Here is a 24301-nt window from a genome sequence, read left to right on the forward strand (position 1 = left end):
TCAAACCACTGAGCTATCCTCCCCACCCCCCCCAAATGCAAAGAATGCATCCCCCCTCCCCCCCCCCCCCAAGAATGCAAACAAGGCCAAATCCACACACTAGGTTCAACAGACAATCTTATACCAGACCACCACGAATTACATTATCTTTTGATTTAGACAATTATAACTAATTTGATTAATTTTCAGAACAGGTTAGATCTTATCACTACAAATCTGACCACTTCTCTCCATGATTACCTGCAAACTCTTCTTCATGGGAAGGTTATTACAGAGTTATATAGCCAACGTTTTAATTCTTACAACTGGAATGATTTAAAATAAGTCAATTTTAATTCAAAACAAACAGCAAGTTCCATTCCTGAGGTTACAGAAATGTATACCATCAATCCTTACCAAAATCACCTTTTCAAGCTAAAAATTTAAACATTTATTAAGCAACGTATCTAACTGAACATAAGAACTGCCATAAAAAGTCAGGCTACTGGGCGAGATGGACCATTAGTCTATCTCCAAAAGTGGCCAGTACCAGAGCTGCAGTCAGACCAGGGCAATTTTGGAGAGATCCACCGGTCTTTCCATCTCTGCTTCTGGCAGTCAGAGGTTTAGGGTCACCCGAGCATGGGGTTACACCCATGACCATCTTGAGTAATAGCCACTGATGGACATATCCTCCATGAACTTACCTACTTCTTTTTTTAATTCAGTTACACTTTTGACTATCACAGCATCCCATGACAATGAGTTCCACAGGCTAATTGTGAGTTGTGTCAAAAAGTACTTCCTCTTGTTTGTATCAAACCTACTGCCTATTAACTTCATCAGTTGACCCCTCGTTTTTGTATTTTGGGAAAGGGTAAATAATGCTTTTCTATTCACTTTTTCCACACCATTCATGATTTTAGAGTCCTCTATCATATTCCCCACCTCCCACCCCCATCATCTCTTTTCCAGGCTGAATAGCCACAATCTTTTTAGTGTCTCCTTGTATGTAAGCAGTTCCATACCTTTGATCATTTTCGTTGTCCTTCCCTGAGCCTTTTCCATTTCCACTATATCCTTTTTCAAATGGGGCAACCAGAACTGGACACAGTATTCAAAGTGTATGCACACCATGAATTTACATACTGGCATTACAATATTTTGTCTTATTTTCTATCACTTTCCTAATAGTTCCTAAAGTTCTGTTAGCCTTTTGACTGCTGCTGGGACCTGAGCTGAAGTTTTCAGAGAACTATTCACAATGACTCAAGATCTCTTTCTTGAGTGGTAACAACTCATTTAAAACCCACCGTTATATATGAGTAATTGGGATTATTTTTTCCAATGTGCATTTCTTTGCACTTACCAATGTTGAATTTCATCTGACATTTTGTTGACCAGTCACCCCGTTTTGTGAGATCCTCCGGTAACTCTTTGCAGTCAGCTTTGGACTTAACTATCTTGAATAATTTTGTATCTGCTACTTCATCATTACAGAAGTGAAAGGTAAAACCAATTTCTGTCATTACTGAGGACTGGGCAAATTGGCAAAGTGATGCATTTATAACTTTAAGAAAAACACTGTAGTCTGGGAAATTTAAACTCAAATTAATTGATTAAAAATGCTGTTTTATCTCTCCATTTATCTAGCTTGCGTTCCCTACATGGAAAGTGATTTTCCGTAGTTGTACTGTGGTTGAGTATGCAATACTACCCTTTCCCTATAAAATCCATATTACTGTAAATGATTACTGCCTGGTCTTATTCTTTGAGTCAAATTTCCTTCTCAGGCAAAATTCTAATGCACATTGTTGGTATTCAACAAACAAATAATACTAACATCAATTTTCAATCTTACCTAATATTACCAACATATCTGCCTCCACCCCTTCATTTATTTTTTGCTTAGTTAATTCATCTTGTACATAGATCTGTTATAACTATAAATGTGTTTTTTGTTTGCAGTTGGTATACAAAAGGTCAAGAGTAATTCTTCAGATCACCTTTCAGACAGCAGTAATATCATTAATTCTTTAGTATCTCAGGAGTGGAGGTTGATTGAGGACATGCCTTTTTCCGGTAATAAATTATGGTTAGATCATCTAATGCCATGGAGATTAGGAGAGAAAAAAATATTTCCTGTAACTGAAACTATGTCTACATGGCCATGTAGTTCAGACTATGGGGGATGTGAACTGAAGAATGCATTGTATAACTGTTCTGTGTGGACGTTGCTAGTGCAAACTGAAAAGTATCTAGTTCACATTAACATAACCCCATTTGAAGAAGGCTGTGCTAATACGAACTAGGTATCTTTTAGTTTGCACCTGCAGCATCCACGCAGCACTAGGCGCACACAATTCAGACAAGCCCTGAGTTCCCTGAAAACTGCATGCTTTAGAAACAAACGTTTGCCATTCTTATGGGTTCACCACGTTGTATACTTATCATGGAAGATTAGGGTTGGAAGAGACCTCAGGAGGCCATCTAGTCCAACCCCCTGCTCAAAGCAGGACCAACACCAACTAAATCATCCTTGAGCTAAGAGGTAACATTACTAGTGGAGAGAGGCTATGCAGTAGTCACAGCAACCTTCTATCATGATGTAGAGCACGACTCTACTTTTAAAATAAATTGATGTAATTAAGGTTAAGTAAATAGGAAAGTCACTGGACAGTTTCAGTGGGTATCAACATATTGCTGATCAATATTCTTACCAAGTGCATTTTTATTTATTTATCTATTTTTATTTATTTATTTTTCTAAAAGAAATGCACATTGAAAACTCATCCACTGGGTGGTAAAGAAGCGTAACATTATGGATCTTTACAGGTTATTAAATCCAATTTTGACCATTATCCAACTTATCCTTTCAGAAAGATTTGCTATTAATATTATTTAAGTATATTGCTTCTTCAGATAATATTCTGAAAAGCAATGGTATGTTTAACTTTTGTTAAACTATATAACTATATTTCCATTTTTCTACCTCTACATATTTGCATATGCTATACATACTCTTCATCTCTGACTGTCTGTCTCCATTGAAGTCTGCAGACTTCTTTCGCTTAGTCTCTGAAGTAAAACTTTCTTCATCCCATTTGTGTAACTGAGCAGAAAAAGGGACAACTGGAATTGGTGGTAGCTTCTCTCTCCAACTTGGTCCATCTTGAGCTATTAAAGTTCTTGTTATTCTGAAGAGAAAAACACACATTATTTTTCATATTTTTTTTCTTTTTACAACTTAACTTCAATTTTAAAAATATTACTGCCCTTCAATTCTTTCACTAAAATTATTTAAGCAGTTATCAGTAAAGAGACTAATTAAAAAAAAAAAATCTGATAGGCCAGGTCTACACTATCACTTACTTCGGTATAACTTTCGTCGGTCAGGGATGTGAATAAGCCACCTCTCGACTGATGTAAGTTACACCGACTTAGGTGTGGACAGTGCTATGCCTCTTGCGGAGGTGGATTTATTTATGCTGATGGGAGAGCTCTCTCCTGTTGGCATAGAACATCTTCACCAGATGCGCTACAGCGGTGCAATTGCATCAGTGCAGCTGCACTGATGTAGTGCTTCTAGTGTCGGTTTGCCCATAGTGCCCAGTTTAAGTAGCATTGTCCTGAATTTTTTTAAAAAGATCCTTAGTTTTTTTTCCTTAGAGTCTTTATGCTCTTTGTTGGTATTTATACAGGTCTTTTCAGCAAAGGAGAAACTCACATAGGCCTGGCCAGTAAAGCATTTAAGCATGTGATTGTTTGGCTGGGTCAGGGCCTCAGCTAGTGCGTATTGAGAGTTCCCAGCCTCTTGCAGGATTGAGCCCTGAGTCCTGCTTAATGTATAAACTAAAACCGGAATTTTTTTTTTTTGTTAATTTATCTCAGATGTGAAATTAAAGGCACTGCTTGTAACATTATATACACTAGTTTCAGACACAAATGTACTTTTTACAGCAGTTGATGCCACATTAAATACATACAACTACTTTCTGAAACACTACTGCAACTCAAAGTATGTATTACATTGTATTTTAAGACCTTCTTGCTCTACAAGTCTCTAATTAAGCATGAATTATTATCCCCATTTAAAAAGTAAAGAAAATATATTTAAAATGGTCTCTTAACTTGATTCTTTTCTTAAAGAAGTGTACTTTCACTGCTCCCAAATTGTAGGCAACTAGTTTATTCCAACCCATAGCAGGCCCAATATAAACCCCATTAAAGTCAATACGAGTCACCTGATTGACCACAATGGGCTCTAGATTAAGACCTAAATAAATCAATCTAACCTATAAAAAGCTTGACAACACTGCTATACATTTTATAGCATCTTTTAAAAAGAAAATATTAAATATTAATGAAAATGGATTAGAAACTTTTCTAAATTAAGAAAAAAGATCAGGAAGAGCTTAGGAACCAATTCTTGAAGGAAAATTCTGCACTGTCCAGTAAATTATGCTACATTCAAATTTTATTTCATAATCTTGCAATCTGCAGGCGTATCAATCCCACCACTGATGCAAAAATATATTATTATATATGACAAATCCTTTTTCATTAAAAGAAACAATTGATATACATCTGAAAAGGATTTAACAATGTTGGATGCAACATTAAAAATGAGGTTGGCATGAAAGAAAGTAATCCAGATTGACATTTCCTGCCCTTGACTTTAGTCTTAAAAATTGTTACAGTGCAGTATTTACACACTGAAGGGGTTTTTAGCATTATAGTATAACTACAGAAGATGAACAGTTAGGGCCCAATCCCGGTCTCCTCACTCCCACAAGACCAGAGCCATCCCATGCAATTCTGGGGCTCTACACAGCCCCCCCGTGGTGGGGGTGGGGCCCCAGGCTTCCACGGGGGGGGGGGAGGGCGGGGCTGGCTTGGGGGAAGGGGAGAACCACCCCCCAGCACACACTGGTGGCATGGCTGAGGCTGGGTCGCTGCACTCCCACTGCTGGTGAGTGCAGGCCCAGCCTGGCTGCAGAGCTCACAGGAGTGGGGGCGGGGCTGGGGCGGAGCAGGGGCAGGGGTTGGCCTGCACTCACCAGCAGTGGGAGTGCAGACACCCAGCCTCAGCCATGCCGCCAGTGAGTGCTGAGGGGAGGGGCTGGGGTGAGGAAGGGGCCCAGGGGAAGAGGTTGGGGGGAGCAGGGGCTGGAGCAGAAGGCAGCTGCGCAGGGCACCAGGAAATTTGGTGCCCCAAATTTCCTGGTGCCCTGCGCAGCTGTGTGCTTTGCATATGGGTAAGGACGGCCCTGCACAAGACCCTCAAAGGTCTACAAAAAGACTCTATAAGAGGTTGTATGCAGTGCTGCTGTACCAGTGCTGGTCCCAGGATATCAGGGACAAGGTGAATGAGTCAATATCTTTTAATGGACTATCTTCTCTTGGTGAGAGAGACAAGCTTTTGAGATTCTACAGAGCTCTTCTTCAGATCTGAGAAATGTACTCAGTGTCACAGCTAAATCTAAATACAAGGTGGAACACACTGTGTACATAAATAGTTAACATATACTTCAAGGGACCATTCAAGGTGAATTGACCCATTAACACCTCTACAGTCATGGGGCTTTCCCTGAACAAGCGGCATCCCAAGTCTGGGAAACACTGCATTAAAGGATCTTATGATGAACACATCTGGTATGTTTCAGAGTAACAGCTGTCAGGTTTCAGAGTAACAGCCGTGTTAGTCTGTATTCGCAAAAAGAAAAGGAGTACTTGTGGCACCTTAGAGACTAACCAATTTATTTGAGCATAAGCTTTCGTGCATCCGATGAAGTGAGCTGTAGCTCATGAAAGCTTATGCTCAAATAAATTGGTTACTCTCTAAGGTGCCACAAGTACTCCTTTTCTTTTTACATCTGGTATGTATATGCAAGCTCATTCATCCTGGCCAGTGAATAGACACACTAGATTTATGGCTTATTACAACTATCTGTAACCCACTAAACACCACTCCCAGCTTCCCAAATGACTGAAGATGTGTTAACAGGCCACTTTACCTTGAATGGTCCCTTGAAACAGGTGTTAACTACTTATGTTAAACAATCTATTACACCTTGTATTTAGCTAGGACACTGAGTACACTTCCCAGACCCAGCTCAAAAGTGTGCCTCTCCTACCAACAGAAGTTGGTCCAGTAAAAGATATTGCCTCATCCACCTTGTTTCCTATAAGAGGTTGTAACTATATTTACACAATATATTTTGTGTAATACAGATTACAAAAAAATTGCACTATTTTACAGAATAATAGACTGAAATGGATGCTGATACATTGATTTGTATGAGGTACTGTTTTATGTACTATATTTATGTGCTATGTTGATTTATGCAATTTTTTTCAAATTTTAATCTTTAAAAAAAACGTTTGCATCATACTCAAAATACAGGCAGCACTCACTAATTCCACATTATCACCTAGCTGCTTAATTTCTTTTCAAGCTAATGAACAAAAAAGTGTTCTTCTCTAAACTAACAATTGGTGCCTTTCAGTAAGAGATATGTAAGGGTACATGGTGGTGTTGTTTTACTGAGTTATAATTTTATTTTAATCTAGGCAAAATATTCTCTCACTCTAACTTGAATGAAGTAGCTCATATAAAATTAAGGGTACTATGCAAGTTGAATAGCCCTGACCTTTGCTTTGGTTATTTCACTGTAAAATAAGCCATGTTACACAGAAGGCAGATCACAGTATTTAGATATTGTTCTGAGTAAAGAGCAGAGTAACTCCACACTGAACCAGGACCCTGCTTCCTCCCTGCTCAGCCTTTCTCCATTTGTGGCTGTGTGCCCACAATCGTGCGCAGAGGGCCTGACCCAATGGGCACTGAAGTCAGTGAAAAGACTCCTGTTGACTTCAGTGCATACTGAATCAGGCTCAAAGGGAGCAAGACTGTATTTGTCCCTGATGCTTATAAAGGATGCATGGGCTGGAGGGGTGGCTCCTTGTATCCCACACCCCATCCAGTCACTCAGCCGTGCTAGGGACAGTCTTGCACCAGGAATGGTGTTTTACAAGAAAACATTCAGATAGTCATGTTGCAATACTGGGATTTACTGGGATTTATCACAAAGATCCATTTTATATATAGGGCTCTACCAAATTCACGGCCATGAAAAATGTGTCACGGACTGTGAAATCTGGTCTCTCCCACAAAATCTGGTCTTTTGTGTACTTTTACACTATCCTATAAGCAATATTTCTCAAACTGGGGGTCCTGACCCAAAAGGGGGTTGGCAAGACTATTGTGGGGGTTACGGGATGGCCACCCTTCCTTCTGCGCTGACTCCAGCTCCAAAGGCAGCACTGATGCCAGCAGCAGTGCAGAAGAAAGAATGGCAATACTATACCAGGCTACCCTTACTTCTGTGCTGGCAGCAGCGCTGCCTTCAGAGCCAGGTGTCTGGCTCCAGCCACCCAGCTCTGAAGGCATAACAGAAGTGAGGGTGGCAATACCTCATCACCCCTATAACAAGCTTCTGACCTTCTTTTGGGTCGGGAACCCCAGTTTGAGAAACACTTACTTAAAGGCTTTACATGTTTATATTTTGCCGTTTTAAAATACATATTCATGCTTTGTTACAACCCTGTGAAATTTCAGATTTAAATATCTGAAACTGTGAAATTCAAGATTTTTAAAGTGCATTGACCATGAAATTTATGAAAATGAACCATGAATTTGATAGGGCCATGTTTATACAGTATACTTTTCATATAAACGTTTGTAACAAAAGCTGCAGAGTTGTTCTGATAAAGTTTAACAACTGGTATTACAGGAAACATATTGGAATTTGAGTCAATTAGAACGAGAAGTCCATTTAGTGAATGGAAGTGCATATACACACTCCCCATGGCCATAGCCTATAGACGCCTTACAATAATTAAAAAGGAACAGTAAAAATATCAGTCAATTTAACAGAAATTTTTAAAACAAAACAAAAAACTAGCCACAGAAACCTGATGGTATGCAGTCAATGGTAAAATGCCACTGATTAAAAGCCTCACTGAAAAGAAGCTTACCAAACCTGGGTTCTGGAACCCCATTATAGGGAACAGTTTCCATAAGCAAGGTCCCTCAGATAAGAGTGCTTGCTACCACTCTTGCAGGGTAACGTATCAGGCACCAAAAAAGAAGTCATTCAACATATTCTAACCAACATGACAAACTCTCTTATTAATGGTGGACTGCAAAGCAAAAATAAATAAATTGCTCACACCCTTCAATGCTTTCTTTATGATGTATACAGAATCTCAAAGTTTTATTTTAACAATTCTGCTTGTCTTTTACATGACTAATAATAGGAACCTCAGGAGCTCCATTTTTGCTTGTAAAATTTTTGGAGGACTTGGTTATTTAGGTCAGTCTAGAAGATAGCCTGAATAAGATTCCCCTTCACCTAGGGGTGAAAAGATCAGCAGGTCAGTCAACTTCCTGTGATATCACCAATCAGATCCCCTGAGGATCTTAAAAAGTTCTCCAATAAAAATAGGAAGCCAAGACCTGATATTCCTAACATAAAAGACATGTAGAAAAATATTATTTAAAATACATTTTTGAAGTTAACCCTTTATATCAAAAAGGAACAGGAAAGGTAGAAATGCCACCTTTTTTCCTTTGCAATTCACTTCTTAAACTGTTTCTTTTAAAATTGTTTCTCTTCTTCACTGAAACTGAGTATTTTCCTTATTTGGTCAGCTATTTAAATTGAATTTAGAAATGATAAAAATTTTAAAATAAATAAATTGTATTTAAACTTACGCAAGAGGGCTATGCTCTAAAAACAAAATCTGAAAGCCAAAAATGAATTACCAGCAAAGGAGGAGAAGGAAGAAGCAGCTGAAATAAGATGAAGGGTTGCCAGGGAGGAAAGAGTAATGAGTAGAGAAGCTAAAAGCATAAGGAAGGCCTAGAGAGGGAAGAAAAGGGAAAATGTTAAGGAAGAAAAAATAGGAAGCTTAAACATTAAGTAAGTTACAAGAATGTCAATCAGGGGAAATTTCTAAAGTGCCTGTTTGTAAATGAAAGATAGTGATACAGGAGGTAAAACCATGAACACCAATTGTTTTACATCCGTAATTTCACCACACCAGGAACTCATCTAGTACCAGATGTAGACACTGATGTGCTAGCAAGTTTACTCTGCAGTTAAAGAGAACATCCTTTACAGAAAATGTTAACCTAAGAGCCTTTCTGGTGCACACACACCTACAGTAGAAGTTAAAGTTATCATTTGCTTTTCAAAAAGCATAGGGAATAACCTCAATGCCCCATCTTCCTTTATAAAACAGGTTCTAATACTGAATGTTGAATATATGTGGGCTATTGCTCAATGCATACTGGCTTCTCTGTTCTCATACACAATATTTACATTAGAAAAAAAGCAAATACAGTTTTGTGATTCATAGAATTACTTACTGTAAGTTAAAGGAAATAAGTATGACAACGTTTGAAGTATCAAGCACAATTCTGTACACTTTTGTTCTAAACATAATTACAGAAATTAATGATCTGCAGTTGGCAGCACAAATGATGGGGTTTTGAAACTATTTAAAAGGTTAGAAAAATTGTATTTCTTAGACTATACACTGTGTAGACAGTGACTATAGCTACCAATATGTTTGTACAGCTCCAGCACATCAGGGCCTCAGTCCTCATCAGGACCTTTGGGCGATACCAGAATATAAATAAGAAAAGAAGGGTAGACGTTATAGTGTTATCTCACCTGGTAAAGACAAAAGTTAAGAAGGGGAGGAAACTGAAGCCCCACCCAAAAAAAGTAAAGCCATTTAAATACAGCTGTAGTTAAAAAAAAAAAGCACTGAGGTTCTATGTATATACCTTCTCAGTAACTCCCATATTTAATCTGCTCTGTATTCGAATATCAATAACTAATTTTTTTTTTTTTAAAAAGGTGATGCTACCCTCATGGGGTGTATGAGGTTCAAATCTCATACTCTGGAAAAATATTGTTACCCAAACACTGAAATACAGCTCCCCAGAGTTCCATCTCACTTTTACCACTGGCAGCTACATGTAGAAGATGCTACACATTTTAGTATTTATGAATTTGGTCTTGAATATAAGGGGCACTTAAGTTGTATGGCAAGAGAGTGAGATTCTCTCGTCTGCTTCAGTGTTAAATAGATGACCAATGCAGACACTGAAACAAGAGAGTTTGGCAGACCACTAGCTTAGAGACCTTTCTGTCAAGAACATCATGTGAAATTATTGTTCTACTTCAGCCAAGATAGTATTTTGTCATCTAATACAAGAATAAAGTTATGCAGACCCAAGTATTAAGGGCAAAATTCTCAAAGATCCAATGGAAGACCTCAGCTTTAACATTTTGCCCTCCCCATATACATGCATCTCTCATTGAGGTCAGCAGAGTAGAGAGAGGAGGATATTGGGAGTCGGTATCTGCCATGCAGAACTTGCAGGAGATTTCTGCCTTAGGTTATAAAATTTAAATCACATATAAAGGAGTAAAATATCCACAACAAAACATGAAATTTTGCTGACATGGATTAAAATCAAATTTTTAATATAGTTCCAGGGAAGTGGCACAAGCCACTAATAAGCTACTGTTGACAAGTGGTAGCACAGTGAAAATCAATAGGATCTCTGTGCAAGCTAGAAGATGTCAAACATTGGCACTTCAGAGATCAGGAGTCCTACAAGTTTCATTTTGCTGCTGTCCTCACAGAATACAGAACACAGAATTAAAAAGAAATGAGGAAAACACAGAACAAGAGAGGAGGAACAATACAGTGTGGGTAAAGGACTAACGACAGAACAGTAGAAGAAAAAAGATGGTACATTCACAGGTGCTGAAAGCAAAAGAAAAGTGCCCCCTTCAAGTTCACATTCATGGTTTAATTGTAGAGTGAATACAACAAATGGGAAATGATGTTACTGTGAACACAATTAAGAACAAACAATTGGTGTTTCTGTATATACTTCTAACTCTGAGGCACATAGAAGAGAGGGAGTAGATAAAGGAAAACAAATAAAATAAAAAATCCTATTTTTCCATTCAGCATCTTATAAGAACACAAAAGTCACAAATTGAGGTTACCTATTAACACTGTCATTTGCTGCCTGGATCCCACTGTCTATCTGTAGAACCATTTTATAATCAACATACGCCTGCCGATATCGCTCTATGGACTCATATGCCGTTGCCCGTCGCAGAAGAGGTTTAAGGGAAAATGGATGAAGTTCCAGAGCTCTTGAGAATACAAAAGAAAAAAAGATTACAAGCAGTGCAGGGCTCAAAACAGAATGGTCATGTAAATCTAATGAAGCCATCCAATGATATAAAGAACTATACATAGTACGTCCATTATTTCATTTGGGGGTTATCTTGACAAAATAGGAAAGCTGATCTGGAGTGGTTTATTACCAACTAAAAAGAACCTTCGAAATGGGAATGTAGCCATGTACATGCTAGTATATTTTATTACAATGTATTTAACTTAAATTTGTTAACTCCGTCTGGTAACCTACTTCCTCCACAGTGAACGCATTTAAGGCCCATGATACTTAAAAGCATCTTAATGTGGTTATTCTGCTTAATCTTAATGGGATGATTATTCTGCTTAATTGGTGCTTAGATCTGTGTGGATCTCAAACTTATGCTTGTTCTGTCTGCTTGTTCCTCTAATAGCTTTCAGTTCCTCCATAGTTGTAAAACATGAATAATACAAGCAGTACAACACTGCCTGTTGGCTGTGATCAACAGGCTAGCATACAAGGAAAAAATGGACTGTTTTGGCAGGATGTCTCCCAGATGCCACTGCTGTTGATGCAGTCAAGCACCAAGCTCAGTCTCTAGGGCAGCACAATGAGCACTACTTCTAAACTACATGGACTGCTCCAGTGACATGATGGGTTCACAAAAGCACAAAATGCCCACAAAAGCATCACTATTTAAATAGTGTCTTTTGTTAATGGGACAATAGGAGTATTGCGATTTAGAAGATTCTAGGCAGCTAGATGTTAGGATATGTACTCCTGTATATATCTAAATAATGAAGACAGTTGTGTTTAAAAGCTTCCAAGATCTCTTCTACTGCTAAGTACAGTTTAGAATAGCAATTATGCATCATTCCGTAGTACTTACCAAGGCTCAACTACTGCTCTTAACTTTCTTTTAACCTTGAAAACACTAATTTTCAGGTTCATAACACCTAGAAATTTGGTGCGATCTATAGGGTAGACACAAAGTCAGATGGAAGGGGTGCATTTCTTGGGGACTACCAGCATCTGGGAGGTGAAGCTAGCCAGTAAGCATTTCCAGGGTATAGCTGGAGGGTAATGTTAGTCAGCTGACAGGTTATGCCATAGCAGTAATATGGGGAAGTGGAAGCTAGTATAAGGGAGCTACATCCTGCCTTTCACAGACAAAGGGTAAGTTACACCAAACCAAGGCCCTTATGCGGAAGAGGAGCTAAGAGGATTCCTGGCAGCCTCTCAAGAAACAAATATTAAAAGACAAATGTGTAAAACATTTTTGGGGTTTGGTTTTGTTTTTTACATCAAGAATACAAGCACTATGCCATCCCTGACCTTGCTGAAGTCAATCATTATTAAACCTTACCCATTTCTGTTGTGCTTCGTACAGCAAATCTAATGGACATATACATATTTGTTTAATATTGTTTCTATTTCCGATTCTTCCTAACTTCTGTCTAATTTGTTGTGTCTGCTCATTATGGCAGAAACCATACCTCTCTGTCTATACAGAAAGTGTATAGCATATTATGGGTAGTACCATAAATTAGTATTATACTGATGATGATGATGATATAGGTTTCCATTAGAGAGAATACAAAACACAGGTCACAGTATTGTTTTCAATGGCAGAGTTATATTCAAAGAAACAGAACAAGCAATTTATTGCTATAATTTTGTAACTTTATTTGGTCAGTAAACGTCTGTCTTTTTCAACTATCTTATATCTTCACTAATTACAACGAAGTTTAAATTATGCAGAGTATTAGAAAGTATATGAAAAAAACCTGCTCACTCTTAGAAAACTCCTAAAGCAGATGGTAGACTATATACAATATGTTAGCAGCTTAATTAATAAAAATTCAAAGCTAAATCTATATTATTATATCCAGTTATTAATATTTTTATATTCTAGGGGTGTGTGTGTGTGTGTGTGTGTGTGTCACATTCTGGGGTGCAATCCAGACCAGTGAAGAGTTCTGTCACCTCTTATCCTGCAACCCCAAGTGCCTCACAATGCCTTGTTACTATGACTCTCTGCCTGGGACACCCACTGTAAGCAACAAACATGCACTCACATCTACATATTGAGCAGCCCAGGTCCAATGCTTTGGATCCTGGAGCCTGCCTGGTAAGGCAACTCCATGCTCTCCACTGGTCTGGTTTGCACTCCAGAACGTTACAACCTGGCATTACAAAAGTGGCTGATGAGAGCTCTGACTGTATGGTATCCTGTTTAACCCCTAAAGCCTTACACTCAATCACTGCTTATGAAATTCAACAGAAATTTTAGGAAAAACAGCAATACTTTAAAAAAAAAGTGGGTTTTTTTGCAGGGGGATTGAGGGTACCTGACCTTCAGCCAATGGTGCCCTACAACAATGCACCATAAGTAGACAGCAGAATTCTAGCTGAGTTTCTGAACACAATTGTAACACAGATTGTAAATATGTTGAGTGTACATGCAAAACAATTTCTACTGTAAACATACTTAAAATGGTTTCAAACAAGGTAGAGCCTGTTTTCATTTAACGTTAACATTTTGTTCATTTAAGCCTTCCATGCATTTCTATGTACATTTGGGAAGATTTAATTGTCTTTAAACATCAACTTATTCAATATTCTTAAAATTACCTTTCCCCAGTAGTGAGTGATTCATAACATTTTAACAGATAAAGATTCCTGTCAATATGACAAGGAACTAGCCCTTCCTTAGAATGACTTAGTTAAAATAGTATTTTAATAACGATAAACCAATTAAAAATGTTTAATCATCAATAGGAATGTTGTTTCCCTACAAGAAAGAGTGCTGTTTACCTGTTACAATCTTGAATGCAGTCACTGCAGTTGCCTTCTTTAAGGTAACATGCTGCTCTATTTGAATACAAGATACTTAGATCATCTCGACTTTGTACTCCTAAAATTATATGCAAGTACAATGAAAGTTCATTATTTAAATATCATTGAATTAGAATAAAAAAAGACTATAGTATGTTCTGAGTTACACTGCACTGCTGCAGTTCGCTGATGATGCAAAGCTTCAAGGAGCTTTTTATTCAGTATGTCACCTACAATGCATATAATTATCTTAGTACATAAACATATGCAAACATCCCTGTCACTAAGAATTATCAATCTTTCTATTCATTTCACTCTACTGTACTTTATGTGACTCATTTTGTAAATTGACTTTATTATTCATCACAAAGGAATTTACAGCCTGTCAGTTTCTGTCAGAAATCTGTGGATAGGCTATGAGGGTTAAATTGTGGTTCTTTTAACAATAATAGCAATTCTACTCTTTTCATAAGGTAACACAACTCACCTAAATTGATGACATTTTCAATTGCCTCTGAGTACCTCAGCACAGCCTCTCCAAACTGTCCATTCTTAAATAACTCATTTCCTTCACTTTTCAGTTTTGCTGCAGTAGGAGGAAGCAAATTAGAAGTGCTTTTCCCAGCTGATGACGATTCTGTCCCATGTGAACTGGAGGTTTCCTTCTTTACATCATTGCTTTCATTCTTTTTTTTACCATTTAGATAACCATTAACTTCACCTTCATGGTCTGGTAAATGTTCAATTGTCTTTTTCTCGGATATGCCTTTTTTTACTCTCTTCTCAGCGTATTCACTGTGCTTCTGCATCTCTGACTTACAGCCACCTCCTTTGCTGGAAAACTTTTTTTGTACATTCCCCATTTCACTTTTAGTTGGAATCTCGCCTCCAAGTAGTACACCAGTTTCTACAAGGAAGTTAATCAGCTAGGTCAGAGTTTGCATCATTGGAAGGAACTATTGTAAAGGCAATAGAGGGGTGTATACCAAAGTCCACAGCATGAAATACTTCAAGAGTCTTCCTTTATAAAAACTGATTTGCCACAGAAAACACTCAGAATACAGATTAATTTCGAGTAATAAACAATTCCCAATACATAGTAAGAACATAATACTTTCTTGTCAAATCTGTTTTCTCCTTGCTGAAGAACAACTTATAGCACTCCCCTTTTCCTACATAATGGAATGGTACAGAATTTACCTTGAATTTAACCACTTAAATACTGAATGTTAAATAAAAAGCTGACACTAATTTACATGAAAATGCAGATTTACATGGTTTCAATCAGCAAATCACAATTACTTGTCATGTTAGAATTAATACATCAGCAGCAAATTAAATTGCTTTACTAATAGTTCATGAGAAAATATTACAGCTATCAAAAAAATTAATCGCGATTAATCGCACAGTTAAACAATAATAGAATACCATTTATTGAAATATTTTTGGATGTTTTCTACATTTTCAAATATATTGATTTCAATTACACAAAATACAAAGTGTACAGTGCTCACTTTATATTTATTTTTTATTACAAATATTTGTGCTATAAAAACAAAAACAGTATTTCAATTCACCTCATACAAGTACTGTAGTGCAATTTCTTTATCATGAAAACTGAACTTACAGTGGTAGAATTATGTACAAAAAATAACTGCATTCAAAAATAAAACAATGTAATACTTTAGAGCCGACAAGTCCACTCAGTCCTACTTCTTGTTCAGCTGATCACTCAGACAAACAAGTTTGTTTATATTTTTAGGAGATAATGCTGCCCACTTCTTCTTTACAATGTCACCTGAAAGCAAAAACAGGTGTTCGCATGGCACTGTTGTAGCTGGTGTCGCAAGATATTTACGTGCCAGATGCACTTCAGAATCTTATGTCCCTTTATGCTTTGACCACCATTCCAGAGGACACGCATCCATGCTAATGATGGTTTCTGCTCAATAATAATACAAAACAGTTTTCAGAGTAGCAGCCGTGTTAGTCTGTATTCGCAAAAAGAAAAGGAGTACTTGTGGCACCTTAGAGACTAACAAATTTATTTGAGCATAAGCTTTCATGAGCTACAGCTCACTTCATTGGATGCATTCAGTGGAAAATACAGTGGGGAGATTTATATACATAAGGAACATGAAACAATGGGTGTTACCATACACACTGTAACAAGAGTGATCACTTAAGGTGAGATACTACCAGCAGGAGAGTGGGGGGGGGGGGGGTCGGAGAAACCTTTCGTAGTGATAATCAAGGTGGGTCATTTCCAGCAGTTGACAAGAACGTCTGAGGAACAGTAGGGGGTGGAATAAACACGGGAAATAGTCCACACAAGAGATCCATTTCCTGGACACTACAGTGCTAATAAGCGATGGTCACATAAATACCACCCTATACCGGAAACCTACTGAGCGCTATTCCTACCTACATGCCTCCAGCTTTCATCCAGACCACACCACACGATCCAATGTCTACAACCAAGCTCTACAATACAACCGCATTTGCTCCAACCCCTCAGACAGAGACAAACACCTACAAGATCTCTAGCAAGCATTCTTACAACTACAATACCCACCTGCTGAAGTGAAGAAACAGATTGACAGAGCCAGAAGAGTACCCAGAAGTCACCTACTACAGGACAGGCCTAACAAAGAAAATAACAGAACGCCACTAGCCATCACCTTCAGCCCCCAACTAAAACCTCTCCAACGCATCATCAAGGATCTACAACCTATCCTGCAGGACGACCCACCACTCTCACAGATCTTGGGAGACAGGCCAGTCCTTGCTTACAGACAGCCCCCCCAAACTGAAGCAAATACTCACCAGCAACCACACACCACACAACAGAACCATTAACCCAGGAACCTTGCAACAAAGCCCGTTGCCAACTGTGTCCACATATCTATTCAGGGGACACCATCATAGGGCCTAATCACATCAGCCACACTATCAGAGGCTCGTTCACCTGCACATCTACCAATGTGATATATGCCATCATGTGCCAGCAATGCCCCTCTGACATGTACACTGGGCAAACTGGACAGTCTCTACGTAAAAGAATAAATGGACACAAATCAGATGTCAAGAATTATAACATTCATAAACCAGTCGGAGAACACTTCAATCTCTCTGGTCACTCGATTTCTGATCTCAAAGTGACTATCCTTCAACAAAAAAACTTTGAAAACAGACTCCAACGAGAAACTGCTGAATTGGAATTAATTTGTAAATTGGATACAATTAACTTAGGCTTGAATAGAGACTGGGAGTGGATGGGTTATTACACAAAGCAAAACTATTTCCCCATGTTTATTCCCCACATCCACTCCCCACTGTTCCTCAGATGTTCTTGTCAACTGCTGGAAATGGCCCACCTTGATTATCACTACAAAAGGTTTCTCCCGCCCCCCCCCCACCCCCCCCCCCGGCCGCTCTCCTGCTGGTAATAGCTCACCTTAAAGTGATCACTCTCGTTACAGTGTTACACCCATTGTTTCATGTTCTCTATGTATATAAATCTCCCCACTGTATTTTCCACTGAATGCATCCGATGAAGTGACCTGTAGCTCACAAAAGCTTATGCTCAAATAAATGTGTTAGTCTCTAAGGTGCCACAAGTACTCCTTTTCTGGATGCAAAACAGTGTGGACCAATGCATGTTCATTTTCATCATCAAAGTCAGATGCCATTAGCAAAAGGCTGATTTTCTTTTTTGGGGGTTTCGGTTCTGTAGTTTCCACATTGGAGTGTTGCTCTTTTAAGACTTCTGAAAGCATGTTCCACACCTCCTCCCTCTCAGATTTTGGAAGGCACTTCAGATTCTTAAAATTTGGGTCGAGTCCTTTAGCTATCTTTAGAAATCTCACATTGGCACCTTCTTAGCATTTTGTCAAATCTGCTGTGAACGTGTTCTTAAAAATCAAATATGTGCTGGATCATCATCCGAGACTGCTACAACATGAAACATATGGCAGAATGCGGGTAAAACACAGAGCACGAGACATACAATTCTCTCCCAAGGAGTTCAGTCACAAATTTAATTAACGCATTATTTTTTTAATAAGCGTCATCAGCATGGAAGCATGTCCTCTGGAATCATGGCCGAAGCACGAAGGGGCATACAAATATTTAGCATATCTGGAGTGTAAATACCTTGCAACATCAGCTAAAAAAGTGCCATGCGAACACCTGTTCTCATTTTCAGGTGACATTGTAAATTAGAAGCAGGCAGCATTATCTCCTGTAAATGTAAACAAACTTGACTGTCTTAGCAATTGGCTGAACAAGAAGTAGGACTGTGTGGACTTGTAGGAGCTATAGTTTTACATTGGTTTGTTTTTGAGTGCAGTTATGTAACAAACAAAAGAAATCTACATTTGTAGGTTGCACTTGCACAATAAAGAGATTGCTCTACAGCTATCTTCCAGCAGCTCCCATTGGCCTGGAGCAGCGAACCGTGGCCACTGGGAGCCGCGATCGGCCAAACCTGCGGACGTGGCCGATAAACAAATCGGCGCAGCTCGCCAGGGGCTTTCCCTGCACAAGCGACGGAACAAGTTTGGGAACCACTACTTTACAGTCCTTGCATGAGATTAACTAAAAAATACTCTTTCTTTTGTAATTTTTACAGTGCAAATATTTGTAATAAAAATATAAAGTGAGCATTGTACACTTTGCATTCTGTGTTGTAATTGAAATCAATATATTTGAAAATATATAGAAAAACATCTAAAGTATTTAATGAATTTCAGTTGGTATTCTATTATTGTTTAACAATGGGATTAAAACTGCAATTAACCATGATTAATTTTTTTTAATCGCAATTACTTTTTTTGAGTTAATCGCGTGAGTTAACTGCAATTGACAGCCCTAGAATATATATATCTACCCATCAGAAGTCCCTGTAAATAACATGGAAAGGAGAAATTTTTAATTCGTCTTCTTGTAATATATCAACATAGCTCAAGAAAAAGAGGTTTCATATGAAAGGTAAACATAAGGACAAAGCATAGCCTTATATGAGTTCAGATTAAAGACACACAATAATGAAAATTAACCCTAAAATAAGCTTTAAACAATGTCCAGAAGATAAGAAAATCCACAAAATCACTGTATCAGATGTAACCTTAGACAAATCCCTCATCTATCAGAATGGCCTATCACCATAGTATGTAGGTATTTAATTTTATTCATTAGAGGAGGTTTTGGAAAAAATTGATAAACTAAACAGTAATGAATCACCAGGACCAGATGTTATTCACCCAAGAGTTCTGAAGGAACTCAGATATGAAATTGCAGAATTACTAACTGTACTTTGTAAACTATCATTTAAATCAGCTTCTGTACCAAATGACTGGAGGATAGCTAATGTGATGCCAATTTTTAAAAAGGACTCCAGAAGTGATCCTGGCAATTACAGGCCAGTAAGCCTGACTTCAGTACCAGGCAAACTGGTTGAAACTATAGTAAAGAACAAAATTGTCAGACACATAGATGAACATAATTTCTTTGGGAAGAGTCAACATGGTTTTTGTAAAGGGAAAATCATGACTCACCAATATACTAGAATTCTTTGAGGGGGTCAACAAGCATGTGAACAAGGGGAATCCAGTGGATATAATGTACTTAGATTTTCAGAAAGCCTTTGACAAGGTCATTCACCAAAGGTTCTTAAGCAAAGCAATCTGTCATGGGATAAGAGGGAAAGTCCTCTCATGGATTGGTAACTAGCTAAAAGATAGGAAACAAAAGGTAGGAATAAATTATCAGTTTTCAAAATGGACAGCGGTAAATAGTGGTGTCCCCCAGGGGTCTGTACGGGGACCAGTCCTATTCAACATATTCATAAATGATCTGGAAAAAAGGGGTAAACAGTGAAGTGGCAAAATTTGCAAACGATACAAAACTATTCAAGATAGTTTAAGTCCCAGGCAGACTGCAAAGAGCTACAAAAGGATCTCTCAAAACTGGGTGACTGGGCAACAAAATGGCAGATGAAATTCAATGCTGACAAATACAAAGTAATGCACATCGGAAAACATAATCCCAACTATATATATAAAATGATGGGGGCTAAATTAACTGTTTAAATTAACTGATCTGGAGGATGGTGTGGATTGCACTCTCAGCAAATTTGTGGATGATACTAAACTGGGAGGAGTGGTAGATACGCTGGAGGGCAGGGATAGGATACAGAGGGATCTAGACAGATTGGAGGATTGGGCCAAAAGAAATCTGATGAGGTTCAATAAGGATAAGTGCAGGGTCCTGCACTTAGGACGGAAGAACCCAATGCACAGCTACAGACTAGGGACCGAATGGCTAGGCAGCAGTTCTGCGGAAAAGGAACTAGGGCTGACAGTGGATGAGAAGCTGGATATGAGTCAGCAGTGTGCTCTTGTTGCCAAGAAGGCCAATGGCATTTTGGGATGTATAAGTAGGGGCACAGCGAGCAGATCGAGGGACATGATCGTCCCCCTCTATTCGACATTGGTGAGGCCTCATCTGGAGTACTGTGTCCAGTTTTGGGCCCCACACTACAAGAAGGATGTGGATAAATTGGAGAGAGTCCAGTGAAGGGCAACAAAAATGATTAGTTTCAGAGTAACAGCCGTGTTAGTCTGTATTCGCAAAAAGAAAAGGAGTACTTGTGGCACCTTAGAGACTAACCAATTTATTAGAGCATAAGCTTTCGTCAGCTACAGCTCACTTCATCAGATGCATATCGTGGAAACTGCAGCAGACTTTATATATAAACAGAGAATATGAAACAATACCTCCTCCCACCCCACTGTCCTGCTGGTAATAGCTTATCTAAAGTGATCATCAGGTGGGCCATTTCCAGCACAAATCCAGGTTTTCTCACCCTCCACCCCCCACACAAATTCACTCTCCTGCTGGTGATAGCCCATCCAAAGTGACAACTCTTTACACAATGTGCATGACAATCAAGTTGGGCTATTTCCTGCACAAATCCAGGTTCTCACACATCCCCCCCACCCCCATACACACACAAACTCACTCTCCTGCTGGTAATAGCTCATCCAAACTGACCACTCTTCAAGTTTAAATCCAAGTTAAACCAGAACATCTGGGGGGGGGGGTAGGAAAAAACAAGAGGAAACAGGCTACCTTGCATAATGACTTAGCCACTCCCAGTCTCTATTTAAGCCTAAATTAATAGTATCCAATTTGCAAATGAATTCCAATTCAGCAGTTTCTCGCTGGAGTCTGGATTTGAAGTTTTTTTGTTTTAAGATAGCGACCTTCATGTCTGTGATTGCGTGACCAGAGAGATTGAAGTGTTCTCCGACTGGTTTATGAATGTTATAATTCTTGATGTCTGATTTGTGTCCATTTATTCTTTTACGTAGAGACTGTCCAGTTTGACCAATGTACATGGCAGAGGGGCATTGCTGGCACATGATGGCATATATCACATTGGTGGATGTGCAGGTGAACGAGCCTCTGATAGTGTGGCTGATGTGATTAGGCCCTGTGATGGTGTCCCCTGAATAGATATGTGGGCACAATTGGCAACAGGCTTTGTTGCAAGGATAAGTTCCTGGGTTAGTGGTTCTGTTGTGTGGTATGTGGTTGTTGGTGAGTATTTGCTTCAGGTTGCGGGGCTGTCTGTAGGCAAGGACTGGCCTGTCTCCCAAGATTTGTGAGAGTGTTGGGTCATCCTTTAGGATAGGTTGTAGATCCTTAATAATGCGTTGGAGGGGTTTTAGTTGGGGGCTGAAGGTGACGGCTAGTGGCGTTCTGTTATTTTCTTTGTTAGGCCTGTCCTGTAGTAGGTAACTTCTGGGAACTCTTCTGGCTCTATCAATCTGTTTCTTTACTTCTGCAGGTGGGTATTGTAGTTGTAAGAAAGCTTGACAGAGATCTTGTAGGTGTTTGTCTCTGTCTGAGGGGTTGGAGCAAATGCTGTTGTATCGCAGAGCTTGGCTGTAGACAATGGATCGTGTGGTGTGGTCAGGGTGAAAGCTGGAGGCATGCAGGTAGGAATAGCGGTCAGTAGGTTTCCGGTATAGGGTGGTGTTTATGTGACCATTGTTTATTAGCACTGTAGTGTCCAGGAAGTGGATCTCTTGTGTGGACTGGACCAGGCTGAGGTTGGTGGTGGGATGGAAATTGTTGAAATCATGGTGGAATTCCTCAAGGGCTTCTTTTCCATGGGTCCAGATGATGAAGATGTCATCAATATAGCGCAAGTAGAGTAGGGGCTTTAGGGGACGAGAGCTGAGGAAGCGTTGTTCTAAATCAGCCATAAAAATGTTGGCATACTGTGGGGCCATGCGGGTACCCATAGCAGTGCCGCTGATCTGAAGGTATACATTGTCTCCAAATGTGAAGTAGTTATGGGTAAGGACAAAGTCACAAAGTTCAGCCACCAGGTTAGCCGTGACATTATCGGGGATAGTGTTCTTGACGGCTTGTAGTCCATCTTTGTGTGGAATGTTGGTGTAGAGGGCTTCTACATCCATAGTGGCCAGGATGGTGTTATCAGGAAGATCACCGATGGATTGAATTTCCTCAGGAAGTCAGTGGTGTCTGGAAGGTAGCTGGGAGTGCTGGTAGCGTAGGGCCTGAGGAGGGAGTCTACATAGCCAGACAATCCTGATTAGGGGTCTGGAACACATGACTTATGAGGAGCGGCTGAGGGAACTGGGATTGTTTAGTCTGCAGAAGAGAGAATGAGGGGGGATTTGATAACTGCTTTCAACTACCTGAGAGGTGGTTCCAGAGAGGATGGTTCTAGACTATTCTCAGTGGTAGAAGAGAACAGGACAAGGAGTAATGGTCTCAAGTTGAACTGGGGGAGGTTTAGGTTGGATATTAGGAAAAGCTTTTTCACTAGGAGGGTGGTGAAACACTGGAATGTGTTACCTAGGGAGGTGGTAGAATCTCCTTCCTTAGAAGTTTTTAAGGTCAGGCTTGACAAAGCCCTGGCTGGGATGATTTAATTGGGGATTGGTCCTGCTTTGAGCAGGGGGTTGAACTAGATGACCTCCTGAGGTCCCTTACAACCCTGATATTCTATGATTCTATGTTACCACTCAAGAAAGAGACCTTGGAGCCATTGTGGATAGTTGTCTGAAAACATCCACTCAATGTGCAGCGGCAGTCAAAAAAAACAAAACAGAATGTTGGGAATTATTAAGAAAGGGATAGATAAGATGGAAAATATCATATTGCCTCTATATAAAACCATGGTATGCCCACATCTTGAATACTGCATGCAAATGTGGTTGCCCCATCTCAAAAAAGATGTATTGGAATTGGAAAAGGTTCAGAAAAGGGCAACAAAAACGATTAGGGGTATGGAACGGTTTCCATATGAGGAGCGAATAATAAGACTGTATCCGCAAAAAGAACAGGAGTACTTGTGGCACCCTAGAGACTAACAAATTTATTTGAGCGTAAGCTTTAGTGGGCTACAGCCCACTTCACTGGATGCACATAATGGAACATATAGTAAGAAGATATATACACACATATATATATACACACACACACACACAGAACATGAAAAGGTGGAGTAAGAGGCTAATTAATTAAGATGAACTATTAACAGCAGGAGAAAAAAAAACTTATAGTGATAATCAAGATGGCCCATTTAGACAGTTGACAAGAGGATGTGAGGATACTTAACATGGGGACATAGATTCAGTTAGACTGGGACTTTTCAGCTTGGAAAAGAGACGACTAAGGGGAGATATGAGGTCTATAAAAATCATGAGTGATGTGGAGAAAGTAAATAAGGAAGTGTTATTTACTCCTCCTCATAAAACAAGAACTAGGGGTCACCAGATGTTCTGTTCCGTTTATTCCTCCTGGGGCACCGGGCATTGCCCACTGCTGGAAGACAGGATACTGGGCTAGACGGACCTTTGGTGTGACCTAGTATGGCTGTTCTTATGTTCCAGAAATTTTGACTGAAAATATCAGTAAGGCAACTGTACCTTCTAATCATTTTTTGTGTCTTGGTACCATCAGACTAGATGCTGGGTTTTCCTTTTATCTTAACTGACATGCAGAGGTGCCACAAGAATTTTTCATGCCACCATATCTTTAAGTGTTGATTCCCGATTGTACACACTAGTAAATAATTCAGAAGATTATATGAAAACATATAATCTATAATGCCCAAATTGTTCCTGACTTAATTTTTTTTAAATTACCTAAATCAAACCAGACAAGACTGGAGTAATCAAGATA

The 24301-nt window shown here is 39.2% G+C and overlaps 1 protein-coding gene across 2 annotated transcripts in view; it reads right to left on the reverse strand.

The window, feature by feature from the left end:
* Positions 1-24301, reverse strand: part of SPAG1 (sperm associated antigen 1) — a 66861-nt gene that overhangs the window by 18348 nt on the left and 24212 nt on the right. For both annotated transcript variants that reach the window (XM_073330448.2, XM_073330449.2), the window contains exons 11-14: positions 14562-14981; positions 14054-14153; positions 11079-11231; positions 3001-3176 (exon numbers count right to left, since the gene is read on the reverse strand). In XM_073330448.2, the coding sequence (XP_073186549.2) occupies positions 3001-3176; positions 11079-11231; positions 14054-14153; positions 14562-14981 (849 nt within the window). The remainder of the gene's footprint in view (positions 1-3000; positions 3177-11078; positions 11232-14053; positions 14154-14561; positions 14982-24301) is intronic.

Source organism: Lepidochelys kempii, chromosome 2 (assembly GCF_965140285.1).
Source record: "Lepidochelys kempii isolate rLepKem1 chromosome 2, rLepKem1.hap1, whole genome shotgun sequence".
NCBI classification, from domain to species: domain Eukaryota; kingdom Metazoa; phylum Chordata; order Testudines; family Cheloniidae; genus Lepidochelys; species Lepidochelys kempii.